Genomic DNA, 13511 nt, shown 5'->3' with positions numbered 1-13511 from the left:
AGCTACGTTCAGCCGGCACTAAGATCGCAGGCACAAAACGAGAAATACCGAGCAAATACCGATCAATACCAACAATAACGAGAAATACCATTATGTGAAGACAAAATACTAAGTAATGCCGAGCAATACCGAGTAATCCAAAAAAATACGGAGTTTTTTCTGGAAAAACCCTGTATTTTTTTTGTATTACTCGGTATTGCTCGGTATTACTCGGTATTGGTCTTCACAAAGCGGTATTCCTCGTTATTACCAAACAATACTTAGCAGTACCGACCAAATACCGAGCAAAAACCGAGTAACAATCCTCTGACGAACGTAGAGCTACGTCCGGTCAGAGGACGTAATAAAAGTTCCCCACCGAGGCTTGGGTGGCTGGTGGGCGACCACGGTTGGGAACCTCCCATCCCGGGTTCAAATTCCCTCTATTACGGCCTCGTCTCTTCAGCGGGGCAAAGCAAGTGTGGATTCAATGCAAGAAGGTAGCCGTTTTTGGAAATTTTGGGGCCTAAACCCATCTATTGATTAAGAAAAAATTACAAGTAAAGAAAAACCAGCCCCTAAACAAAACCAGGGGAGGACAGAAATAAAAGTAAAATTACATAAAAAAGGAAAAGCTATACCACCCAAATACACCCAAAAGGTAACAAAATTGTGGTATACAAAATTGATCATGACTCAGTTATTAGCTGCAGCGATGTTTGAACGGGACGTAGTCATCAGATAGATCATCAAAAACCCCTGGTTGCCTGTGAAGACCCTCCAAGGGGCAGTGCTGCAGCGGTCATCATTGTCCTGCAAAATTTGTCTGAAATAACAAAAAAAACAGTCACCCTGGTTGCTGAATGGCCATCCAGGAAGACACCAGCAAGAAAGGTAGCACCCAACCAGTCTAGCCAAAAATAACAGCATCGGTTCCAGTTCCAGAATACGGATACCAACAGCAACATTCCATAAGAAATAGCCGCAAAACCTCCAGAAACAGATACAGTAAGCACAGGAGATGCAAGAAATTTCTACCATTTTTCCACTTCTCCAACTTTGCAGCTATGGCTTTTTTAATATTTCTACCCACAGTAGTTTGACATTCAATAATGTTGCCAAAAATCCTATCATTACGAGCTCTCCAAATGTAGTAAATAGAAGTGTTAATCACAAGGCAAAAAACATTCAACATCTCATTTGAATCAGATATATCATCAATAAAATCAAAAATCTGGAAAATGTTAGGACAAAATAGTAGTGTTTGAGATTGTGGTATGAGGAGATTCAGGATGCCAAAAGAGAAATCACACTCAAAGAAGAGATGCGAATGAGATTCTCTACAATCCTGACAGAAAATGCAGCAGTTGTTCATCATAATACCACGTTTTAGCAAAATGTCCGCAGTTTTTAGCCCATTATTAACAGCCAGCCATCCAAAAGAGGAGAACCTAATAGAGGAATTTTTATGCCAAACAAAACGATGCCAACTCACCACCGGATGCTGTTTAAAAATTTCTTTGCTAAAAAATTTATTCGAAACTTTCACAGAGTTGTTCCACAAACTACCACAATCAACATTCCAGATAGGCACGGAGGCAATCATATTCTTAATATTAGAAGGCCAAGACTCAGGGCCTCCCAATTGCCATCAGTGATGATATAGGTAGTGAATTTCCGGTATAAAGGTTCCAGCCAACTACAATCATTGTTTAAATCAACTAGTTCAGAAAGAGATTTGCCAAAGCATCAAGGATCCCATAAAAGGGAGTAGTTGCAGTTAGGATGAATCCTTAGCTGCAAACAATGTTTAAGCTGGTGCGCATTATTGCTGAGGTGTTTCCAGTAAGGAGAGCTATACTTTGGATTAGGGGACCTTAGGGAATTATACATATTACGCTAGCAGTCAAAAAGCTGCCCATTATTATTCAGAAATCTCCAAATCATTGAGCAGTTGAAAGTAAAAGATAAGGAATCAAGGGAGGGTAACCCAAGACCCCAATTAGCTTTAGGAATACAAGTGTCTTTCCAGGCAATCAGCTGAAGCTTTCTCACAGCAATGTCACGTCCAAAAAGAAATCTGGAACAAAGTTTGTTTAGTGTTTTTAAACAGTATTTGGGTAGAATAGATCCCCTAATCCAGTAAGCAATAGTGTTGAAAAATATCTATTCTAAAAAATTGCTTTATAAATTAGTAAAAAGGCTATCCCAAATAAAGTCTTTGCATGTCTTTTGCAATGTAGGGCTCCTTTATTTCGCAGTTGTTATCCCTTTGTCATCTCTTCCTACAACTTTTCGATGGACAAATGCCTTTTGTGCCCAAGGTGGGATTTGGCGTCGAACTGAACCGTGATGAATGAAAGATACATTCGTGAGTTGTCTTTCTATTGGATGGCCTTCATGGCAATGAGAGAATCTATTTAAGCTGGTGCAATTCTCTTCAAAATATAGTAATAATCACATCAAAAGCGAATTGCATTTGTGAATATTTTCATTGTCATCTCCTTTTTATATTTTTTTTAATAATACATTTACATTTATAAATTTTTCAAAAGCGAATTGCATTTGTGAATAGTCTGACACCAATTTCACGTCACAAGAACGTCGTTGAAATTCGTGTTTGGGTGAAGCTGGTGGCGGACAGCAAAGACCCATTTAACATTCAGTTGGAGATGGTCGTGGACGGAGAAGTTATTATGTGCGTACGCCGAATGCAGCCTTACATCCCGAGACCAACTAGAATGAGCCACGTCAATAATAACGAGCGTGGTACCAAGCAGTATCGAACAATACCAAACCAAGATACCGACATAATTCATTCTGATTAATCTTCGATCGATGTTCTATGCCGTGGACACGCCATATTGGACGATAGACTAAAGTTTGGCTCAAAATATAGGAGATTTTATGAATTAAATCAGACGGCAGAGACGGTCGATGAGACTTCTTGTTCCCTAACTCGGTTTCCAAAGTTGAAAGTGGAGTCGTCCGATCAAAGTCCTTTTTCGAAAAGAACGGTCATCGAAATCAACGTTCGGCCCAAAATGGCGGGACCGTTTTCCATAAAAACAAAAAAAGTGCAAATAGTGAGATTTATGTTTAATAACGAAAGAAGTGAAGGTGCAAAAAGCTAAAGTGGCCTCCCCTTTTGCCTCTCGGGTGTAAGCTCTCTCGTACGAAGACCTGCTCGCACGAAAAGTCTGGCAAAGAACGCACTCACACTGAACTTTTCAGTCCGCCCCTTCCATTCGAAATTTTTTAAAGTTTAAATTATTTTTCTGTTTTGCCAAAAAAAATCCAATTTTTTATTTGTAATTTGTAAATATAAAAATATATATTTGTTAAATAAAATTTTAATATGTATAAGAAATAATAGGAGATTAATTAATATGATGAATGAATAAATGAATTCTCATTAGATAAAAATAATATAAAAAATTATGAAAAATATATTTAAAACTCATGAAATGTATGGGTGTAAAAAAGAATTGGGTTCAGTTGTGACACGAAATTGGCCTGATCCGAATTCAGTCAATCCGACCAAACTCAAACCCAATTTGATAAATCATTTTAACTAAAAAAAATATATTTTATTAACTTATTAATTATTGGTTTTAACTTAATTGATAAAAATAACAAAAAGTTATATTAAAAATTTAAAGAAGTTGAGAAAAAAATATTTAATTGGTATTTTTTGGATTAAATCGATTGGTGGTTGATTCAAATTCAACTCGTTTATTAAACTAGTCAGTTCGAACCTGATTTTTTTAGTTGTGAGAATATCATTATATATTTATTTTTAACATAAATGCAACATAATTTTTTTTAACAAAATTTTAAAAAAATTTGTAAATATGCAAAATGTCCTCTACCCACTAGGGGTGTCAATTTTTGACACGACTCGAAAAACGATCGGACCCGAAGCGGGTCGGGTTCGGGTTGACCCAGCAACCTAAAAATAACTCGAAATTGACACGAAAACTCCTATTTGACACAGAAACCAGAGATTGACCCGAAAATTGAAGATTGACCCAATTTTTTACCCAAAAACTAGAAATTTTAGATTAACTCCATGTCGGTTCGGGTTGACCCAGACCCGAATCGGGTCAGGTTCGGGTTGACCCGAACATGGCCGGATCAGATCCGGGTTCGACCCGAATTCAATCCGTTGACCCGAATTGACACCCTTACTACCCGCCCCAAAGGTTTCCTTCTCTTTGGAGGAAGTGGATTCAAAGCCATGTGATTGTTTACTTTCGGCTCAATATTCTAAGGAGAAATAAAAAAAATGCTAAAAGAAAAAATAAATACTAGGTTTTAATATTCTAATTAAAATTTAATTAATTTAAAAGAAATATAAATTATGTAAGATATTATTGTGCAGATTATATCATTATGAATTTTAAAATTATTTAATTATCTTTGAATATATAAAGCTAGTTAAAAAAATATATAAATTTTAAACCAATTAATAATTATAACATAATTTATATTAGGAAAAATTTTAATATATTTTACATTAGAAATAATTTTCAGAACTATCAAATTTACTTTTTATAACGTTTCTGAAAGTGACACTCACTGTGTCCAAATGCTGCTGGATCTGCTTTTAGTATTTTTTTCCTTAAATGAGTAAAACATGCTGGCCTAACTATAAAGGCCCGCGCAGCCCACCACTTAGTAACTGCTGCTGCCTCTTCACAACCGCTTCTTCTTCTCCCTCCAATTATTTTTAAAATAGCTCCGGGGAAGAAGATGAAATGGGGAAGGAAGAACAGAGACAGAACCGAAGGGGACAAGAAAACGAAGAAAGCCACTTCCCCTTTCTCGTCCTCGCCGTCGTTTCAGCTCACGGATGTCTTCCCCTTTTCCTGGATTTCCCGACTGAAGCGAGAGAAACAGGGCAGAGTAAACCTGAAACAATTTCCTCCCACCTCCTCCTCCCACCTCGGTTTCTCCTCCAAACTCCTCGACCGCATCGCCGCCAGCGAAGCCCCTCGCCGGCGTTCAACGGGAGACGACGAACGCCGCGGAGACAGAGCCGACATTGCTCGCTCTGCCCGCCATTATTCTTTCAGCGAGCTCGAGCTTGAGCTCCGGCCAATCTCAAGCTTCCGCCATTATGACGCTTATCCTCCGCCGCCGACGCCGATGAAGCGATTGGAGGCTCGACGGCGGGTGCCGAGGATACGGCCAAAGGTGAAGGTTTGCTCGCCGAAGGCGGCGAGGAGAAAGGTGGAAGAGGAGGGGAAGGGGAAAAGGAGGAATCTTGAGAGCTTTGCGGTGGTGAAGAGCTCGAGTGACCCGCAGAAGGATTTCAGGGAGTCAATGGTGGAGATGATAAGGGTGAATGGGATGAGGCGTCCGGAGGAGATGGAAAGATTGCTGGCTTGTTATATTAGCCTCAACGCCGACGAGCATCATGATTTCATCGTCAAAGCTTTCAGGCAGGTTTGGTTTGATCTTGCAATAAAGAAGTTCGCCGGAGAATGCCATTGTCGTGACTGTTTCTGAGCAAGAGAATATCGCATGGATTTTATGAAAAGCTGTTTGGCTACTTTGCGTTTAGTACCGAGCTCTGCATCAAAAGTAGTAAGTGCGTTCTCGTTGGTTGAATTTATTTCATGGGATCTATGAGAAAAAATTTTGTAATAATATTCTGATCAGTGATGGAGCTTAAAAAAGATTGTTATTATTTAGCTCAATTAGGATAAACTTACATAAGATTAAAACTCCTGATCTTTTAATTGATAATCAAAAGACCTATTTTTAGTTTAAAATTTCAAAAAAATTAATATGCTTATGTATAATATAAAAATTAAATTTTAATTTTTATTAAATATGTAAAATAAAACATTTGTTCTCCTTAAAATTTGGGCAAATTTTGAAAAGAGAAATTATATAGAAACTATTTTTTATATTTTTTTTATATACGTAACACAAATGTCTGAGTCACAATAAAATAAATCTATTAAAAATATTTATTAAAAATAGCTAATGATATGTCATCAAAAAATTATCTTGATTGGGCACGAATCTCGAGGTTGAGCGTCTCAATAATACAATGACTTCAGTAGTCTAAAATACCCTCACAAAAAATATAGGGGGCAATATATCAAAGCATATCTCAAATATGCATAAACAAATCAATTTTCTCTGAGAGACAATTTTTTAATTTCATATACAATGAAGTTACATAAATCCAATATCAATACTCAAGTGTACATATATTCTCACTAGAAGCTGAAATTAAAAGTACAACTGCATCATGTGTACAAGTTATAATCATCAAATAACTTCAAAAAGAATGCAACTGGACCACCGTCATCATCAGCCCTTCGCCCGATGTTAACCGTCGATCCTTTACTTTATATCAATCATCGTCGACTTCTCGCTCAAACTATTGATAGTAGCACATCATTCAATTCTCTCCTTCAGCTCTCCACTCGGTCATTGACTGCCAACAAACTTCCCCTTGATCGTCCATCATCGACGAATTTCGCTCAAATAGCATCGAAATTCTCTCTGTCTACTCATCACTTATGGTTCTCCTCCAGTACACTATGAACGACAAATCTTCTCAAATCACCCTCGCATACAAACAACAATTGATCTTCTTCTATTAAGAGTTGTTTATTAAGAAGATAGCATATCATCTTAACTTTTTCTACATAAGAGAGGGGAACTGAAGCTTGATAGGGGAATGCCGCATATCTCTGATAGTGGAATGCCTCCAATGTAAGAAGAACAATGCAAGAGAAGAACAATGAGCAAAAATCATAACTTTTACACATAGAGAGGGGTCCTGAATTTAGTAGGGGATGTTGCCTACAACAAATATGGGAATACCTCAACTATAAGAAAGTTAGAAAGAGGGCATATAAAGAAAAGAAACGGCTGCAAAAAGGCTAATTTCTATAACAGAGAAGGGGTGCCGATTTTAGTAGGGAAAGTCATCTACGAAAAATAACGGAATGTGATCTCGACTGTAAAAAGATTAACAGAGAAGAAGATAGTGGAAGGAGAAATTTTTTTTCTTCTACGCTGAAGAGGGCGCCGATTTAAGTAGGGAAAGTCACCTATGAAAAAATAGCGAAAAGCCTCTAGAGTAGGAAGTAAAACGAGGGAGAAAGAAGGAAAAATAAGATAAAAATCTAACTTCTGTACAAGAGGAGGGGCGCTAAATTAAGTAGGGAAAGTCACTTACATAAAACAGCGGAATGACTCCACTGTAAGAAAACTAGAAGGAGAAAAGAAGAAGGTGCAAGTTTCCCCTTGACCTTGTGGGGTTTTTATAATTTTTTGGGACGAAAAAAATATTCTGGAATTTTCCTAATTTTTTTTCAAAAATTTTTGGAATTTTTTGAAAGTTTTCGGATTTTTTTATTAAAAAATTTTATCTGGACCCCACCGAAAAAAATTCAAAATTTGGCTAACCGCCGGCGGTAGGCGGCGGGCGTCGGTCGGCGAGCCGACTGGCTAGTTCGGCCGCCTACGTCTGTCCAGACCTGATTTTTGACCCAGGTGGTCAAAATCGGATGTTTTTTGGGGTCCCCGGATACATTTTTTAACGTTCCGAACTCAATTTTGATACTTTTGGAGCTCAACAGGGTCTCTATGATTGAGTTTGAGCAAGTTTATATTTTATGGAGTGTAATTTTTGGCGATTCAATCAAATTGAAATGCCGGGGAATATATTATCGGACTCATGGAGCTTCGACGTCCGAAAATAGGGGGCTACTGATATGTTATCAAAAAATTATCTTGATCGGGCACGAATCTCGAGGAAAAAATCAAATTTGAAATTTCAAAAATTAAATTCGGGATCATCTTAACTCCGATTTTGGTAAACTTATAGTCGAACTGAGCGTCTCGAAAATACAAACCCAATGACACCAAATTTCAACTTGATACGAGCTTTAATGGCTCCAAATCAAAGACCCAAAGCACATTTGAACGGTTCAATCCATAATTTGGATTACCAAACAGTTTCCAAACATGACATCCTTATAGTCGAATCGAGCGGCTCGATGAGATGAATCTAGCGAGCCCAAGATCGTCAAATTATGATATCATTAAGACCTTCAAATGTCTGACGAACGGTTCACGATCAAAGGATTCAATATCGGTCATTCATTCGAACCACTCCACATTTGCCCTTGATCCTCCTCCTATTTACGGGTCATCTCATCTTCAAAAAATTATAAATTGCCCCTCGTTTCTCTTGAGAGGGGTCCCCAAGCAAGAAGAAGAAGAGAAGAATAGGAGGGAAGAAACTCCTCCTCAACCACCATTGAAGTTATGTCCGACATCCAAGTGACATCGAAATTCTGCCTGACGCCCAAGTGAAGCTGGAATTCTGCCCATGAAATGCCAAAATTCTGCCCAAATGATGTCAGATTTCCGTCCGACTTCCAAGTGACGCCGGTACTCTACCCGATGCCAAAATTCTGCCCAAGCGAAGCCGAAATTTTTCCCAAGTGACACCAGAGTTCCATCTGACTTCCAAGTGACACCGGAATTCTGCCCGACTTGCAAGTGACGACAAAACTCCACCCAATCTCCAAGTAATGCCAGAGTTATCCCTAGCCACCGATTAATGTCAGACTTATACTCGACGCCAGACCTCTGCTCGTCATTAGATTTCTACCCGATGTCGAACTTCTGTTAGTTGTCAAACTTTTGTTAGACATCTATCTGATGTTGGATTTCTATTCATTACTAGATTTCTATTTGAAGTCCTCATTCTAACTTTCGTTGTTAGACAATGATCCTTCCAACCTCCATCGCCCGTCGACTATGATCCTCCTGACTTACGTCGCCTACCGACCACAGTCCTTCCAAGCTCCGTCGCCGGTCAACTACAATCCTCCTGACTTACGTCGCCCACCGACCACAGTCATTCCGACATTCGTCGCCCGCCAACTACGGTCCTCTTGACTTATGTCACCCACCGACTACAGTCCTTCCGACCTTCGTCGCCCGCCGACTATAGTCCTTCCGACCTCCGTCATTAGACAACGGTCTTTATGACCTTCGTCGCCCACCGACTACGGTTCTTCTAAGCCTTCATCACCATACTATGATCCTTGTGACTAAACAAACACGTCAATAGTGATTCTTTGTATTCCTATCATGTAATGTACTCCATATGATGTACATCAAGTAAGACATTAAATATTATATTTCTCTACCGCCATGAATACTCCAGGATGCAACAACTAATATTAATGAGATTTTTTTTTGTTAAAAAATTAACATTATATAAATAAGTATTGAAATTTAAAAATTAGATATGTAAAATACATCTATTTTTTAGTGATATATTTTGTTATCCATTTCACTTAAAATTCTAATTCTAATTTTAATTCTTATAGATTTTTATATGATGACTTAAATAAAATGTGATGACGACATATTTTTTAAAAAAATATTGTCATGTTTCTCTAATATGTTATGTCAAAAATAATGTTGTTTCCTGGAAAATTTGTGGCGATAGAGAATGATATAATTTAGCATCTTAGTTTTATACGAAAATCAAACACACAAACAGATAAGCAAGTATGATTAAAATGTTTATAAGAGACACCAGAGTTTTTATGTGAAAACCCCTGAATATGAGAAAAATCACGAGGCTTGGTCCAGTTTGAATGGCTCCACTAGTGTTTGTAAGTGATTACAAATAAGACCCTTCCTTAGAAGGAAGGTCTTTGCTCAATGTAGCAAATATACATCATGCATAGTGCATTATATACTAGGAGTTGCAAGAATCAATGTTGATATGTTCTTTTGGGTGGTAGGATCATAGTCGTTGAGCAATATAGGTCGGAAGGACCACAATCGGATGATAGAGGTTGGAAGGACCGTAGTTGGATGATAGTTGACGAAATGATCGTAGTCGGGCGACGCAGGTCAGAAGGATCATAGTTGGCAGGCAACAGAGGTCAGAAGGACCATAGTCGACGGGCAACGTAGGTAAGGAGAACCGTAGTTGAAGTCCGGCGGTGGTCGACGAATGGGGAGAAGTCGGGTAGAGGTTGACGATTGGGCAGAAGTTTGACGGTGGTCGGGAAGAACTCTGACGGTGATCGACGAACGGGCAGAAGTCCGATGACGATCGAAAAGAACTCTGGCGGTGTTTTGTGGACTGTCAGAAGTTCTTCGGTGGCCGGTGGACGGCTGACTGGCGGAAGTCTGATGGTGGTTGGTGGATTAGCGGAAGTCCGTCGGTGTTTGGAGGACTGGCGGAAGTCTGTCGATGGTTGGGAAGAACTCTGGCGGTGATCAGTGAACGGGCGAAAGTCTGACAATGGTGGTGAAGAACTCCATCGATGGCCGATAGACATATGAAAGTGGTCGGGAAGAGTTTTGGCGGTGGTCGGCGGAAGCAAGTTCCCAAATTCTTCCCTTCTCCTCCCCTTCCTCCTTTCATTCCCCTTGAGAAGAGTGGGGGCTATTTATAATTTTTTGAGAGTGACATGACATGTAAATATATGGAGGATCAAGATCAAAATGAGAGTGCTTTGAATGAACGGTCGATATTAATCCCCTTGATCATGGACTATTTAATGGTTATTTGAATGCCTTCATGATTTCAGTATTCAGTGATCTTGGGCTCGTTGGATTTGTCTTGTCGAGCCGCTCCATTTGACTATAAGCATGTCACGTTTAGAAACCATTTAGTGATTCAAATTATGGTTTGAACCTTCTGAATGTGCTTTGGATCTTTGATTTGGACACATTTGGGCTCGGCTTGAGTCAAATTTGGTGTCGTTAGGTTCGGATTTTTGAGACATTCAATTTGACTGTAAGTTTGCTGAAATTGGAATTCAAATGGTCTCCGATTTAATTTTTGAAGTTTCCAACTTGATTTTGCTTCAAGTTTTTTGTCCGATCAAGATAATTTTTCGTGACATATCAAACAAAAAAAACAACTTACAAAAATCAATACTAAATTTCTTCAAAATTGATATTTAATTTACAAAATACATATAAATATCCTTTTCTAATAAATTCATAATTAAAATGAATTAATTAAATATATTATTTGAATTTTCAAATGATTTTAAGAGAATCCGAATGAAAAATATATAAGAGCATCTTACCATCTTTTTTCCCTTTGTAAAGTAATGCGAGGAAAGAGAGAACGAGACTAAATAAAATAACTTTTAAGAGAATCATCATAAATTGCCATAGAATTTTATAGCTCTTTTGGCTATTGAATCACTCTCTATATTTTTTAGTGAGACATTTCGATAAATTTAATCAAATTTTTAAAATGTTATATCATACGATCTATATTCATTGATAGTAGATTTTTGACGAACTATTTGAATGTCATAATGATGTTAAAATCAAATAATTTTGCACTTGTGATTTTTCTAATTGAGCTGTTTAATTTGACTATAAGTACGTCATAATTGAAGATCATTTTGTCATTCAATTAATGTTCAGAAATTTTCAAATATGTTTTAAGCATTTGATTTGAACTCATTTGTAGTTGGATTAGTTCACTTATAGTGTCAATGAGTTCGTCTCATTGATATGTTCATTTCATCTACGTGCGTGTTAGACCAAAATTTGGATGATCCTAAAATAAATTTCAGAAATTCTAAGTTCAAATATTACCTAAAAAATGGAGCCAGACATGTAACTCTTTTTTACTCAGATTTTTCTGTTTGTATATAAGGGACTAATAGAACATACAAGATTTATCAAGAGAAGAGACGGTTGAGAGTAGACCTGAGTTCCAGCTAGTTCATTAAGGTTTCGTTTGGGATAGTATTTTTACTGCTTTCTTCACTACAATAACTTTCTAGCATAAAAACAAAACAAAAAATAGTGATAAGAAGCTATTCCAAACGAAACCTTAGAAATGCGAAAAAAAGAAGAAGGCCAAGTGTCCAAACTACTTTACTATCTAATGGAGGGCGCATTCAAACTGCATGGAGGGCGGGATCAACCTGCACAGAGGGCGAGTCTCAAAACTACTTTACTATCTACCCGTTGTCACTCTCGTAGGAGGCGCATGTTGACGTAACTAATCTCTCAGCGGAACTTAGTAGAGTCAACCCATAGGCGCCGGGCCCACGCTTTACTACTCCCCTCAAAAGAGACAAACTGCTTAAGAGAGGAATCAAACATGAGTTGAAGATTCCCATCCATGGTCCCCAGATGGCATCGTGTCGATGTGTTAAGGATTTTTTATTATGTCATAAGAGTTATGTAAATGTATAAAATATGATCATGTACCCTAACTATTTATGTTTAATAAGTAAGTATTTTCATAAAAAAAATTACAAACTTTAGGAATGGCTGATAATACTCTCGCTCGGGCTGCCGACCCAATGGAGAAATACAGAGAACTTGCCGCGACGGCCGGCCGGCGCGCGCGGCCCCACTCTCTCGTTTAATCTCTTGTCCTTCTCCAAGCTTTCCTGTTCATATTTGACCACCAACTGTTCGACAAAATGCCTGACAGTGGCGAAAGGGAAAGCCAAGATCCGTTGCGTGTATGTATACATAGCTAACCCCATCAACTCTCAACTCCCCCAACAATTGGATCCTATAGTTTCAATTAAATCCTTCTTAACGTAGACCTTTTTCTCTCCCATACCCTCATGGCGTCTCGGAGAAACTTTAACAGATTTTCTCTGTTTTTGCTTCTTGCTCTGCTCATTCTTCTTTCTCCCACGGCTTTGAGTGCTCGGAAACTGCTTCGCTCATCGGAAACGGTTATGGTGGTGGTGAAGAGACATGTCTCTGTACAGTCAAGTTCTCCGTCTTCTCCGACGACGGCCGGCGATCGACTTATGGACTCTGTTCCGAGTCCGGGAGTCGGAAATTAGCATCAATTTTGCTTCAAGTTCCAATCTTTCAGCAGTTTTTCTTTTTTCCAATAAGTTGATTTCATTAAGCTGTATAAAGGAGTAATTTTGTATAAGAGAACGAATTCATCTCGGAAAAATCCAGTTTTTTTTGTTTTTTTCTATTTATCTTTCTTTTTGGTTTTTTTGGGGTGTGGGAGAAGCTATAGGAGGAGAATGTATCGCTGATTTTTCCATTTGAAATGAGAGAAATTCAATCTGGTATTGTTCCTGTAATTCTATTTTCTTTTCATTTGGGAGATTTACATATATACCAATAAATCGAATCAAAGGGAGGAAATATTTTTTGGGGAAAAAGGTATGGAGCTTTCAGCATCATCCCTATGCTCTCTGCAATTTTTATTTTATTTTTTTAACTACTTTCGTTATGCCTTCCTTTGCAAGTTTGAAATTATAAAAAAGTACTTTTTATGGCTCATTTAATTGCTTGAAGTAACAAAATTATTAAGAAAACAAACTTATTTGATTCTGTTCATGTAAGTTAGAAATTAATATTGATTCCAAACATTAGAAAGTTTAGCAAGAAAATTTTAAAATGTAGATTTATTTTTGACATATTAAATAAATGAAAAATAAAATTACTTTTAAATTTATTTTTGTTTACAAGTAATTAAATGAGATTTTAACGAACTTATATATAGAATT

General features: G+C 37.7%; 1 protein-coding gene across 1 annotated transcript; it reads left to right on the top strand.

The window, feature by feature from the left end:
* Positions 1–4734: 4734 nt before the first annotated feature.
* LOC110100370 (transcription repressor OFP3-like) lies at positions 4735–5493 on the top strand. Its single transcript, XM_020827826.2, has one exon. The coding sequence runs from the start codon at positions 4735–4737 to the stop codon at positions 5491–5493; it is 759 nt and encodes a 252-aa protein (XP_020683485.2).
* Positions 5494–13511: the final 8018 nt, after the last annotated feature.

The sequence above is a fragment of the Dendrobium catenatum genome, unplaced genomic scaffold (genome assembly GCF_001605985.2).
Source record: "Dendrobium catenatum unplaced genomic scaffold, ASM160598v2 original_scaffold_12804, whole genome shotgun sequence".
NCBI lineage: Eukaryota > Viridiplantae > Streptophyta > Magnoliopsida > Asparagales > Orchidaceae > Dendrobium > Dendrobium catenatum.
Note: the sequence above shows the minus strand (reverse complement) of the source record. Positions and strands in the feature narration are given on the sequence as shown.

What these genes read in the sequence shown, in the direction of transcription:
- LOC110100370 (XM_020827826.2), top strand. Translation starts at nt 4,735, where the DNA reads ATGAAATGGGGAAGGAAGAACAGAGACAGAACCGAAGGGGACAAGAAA.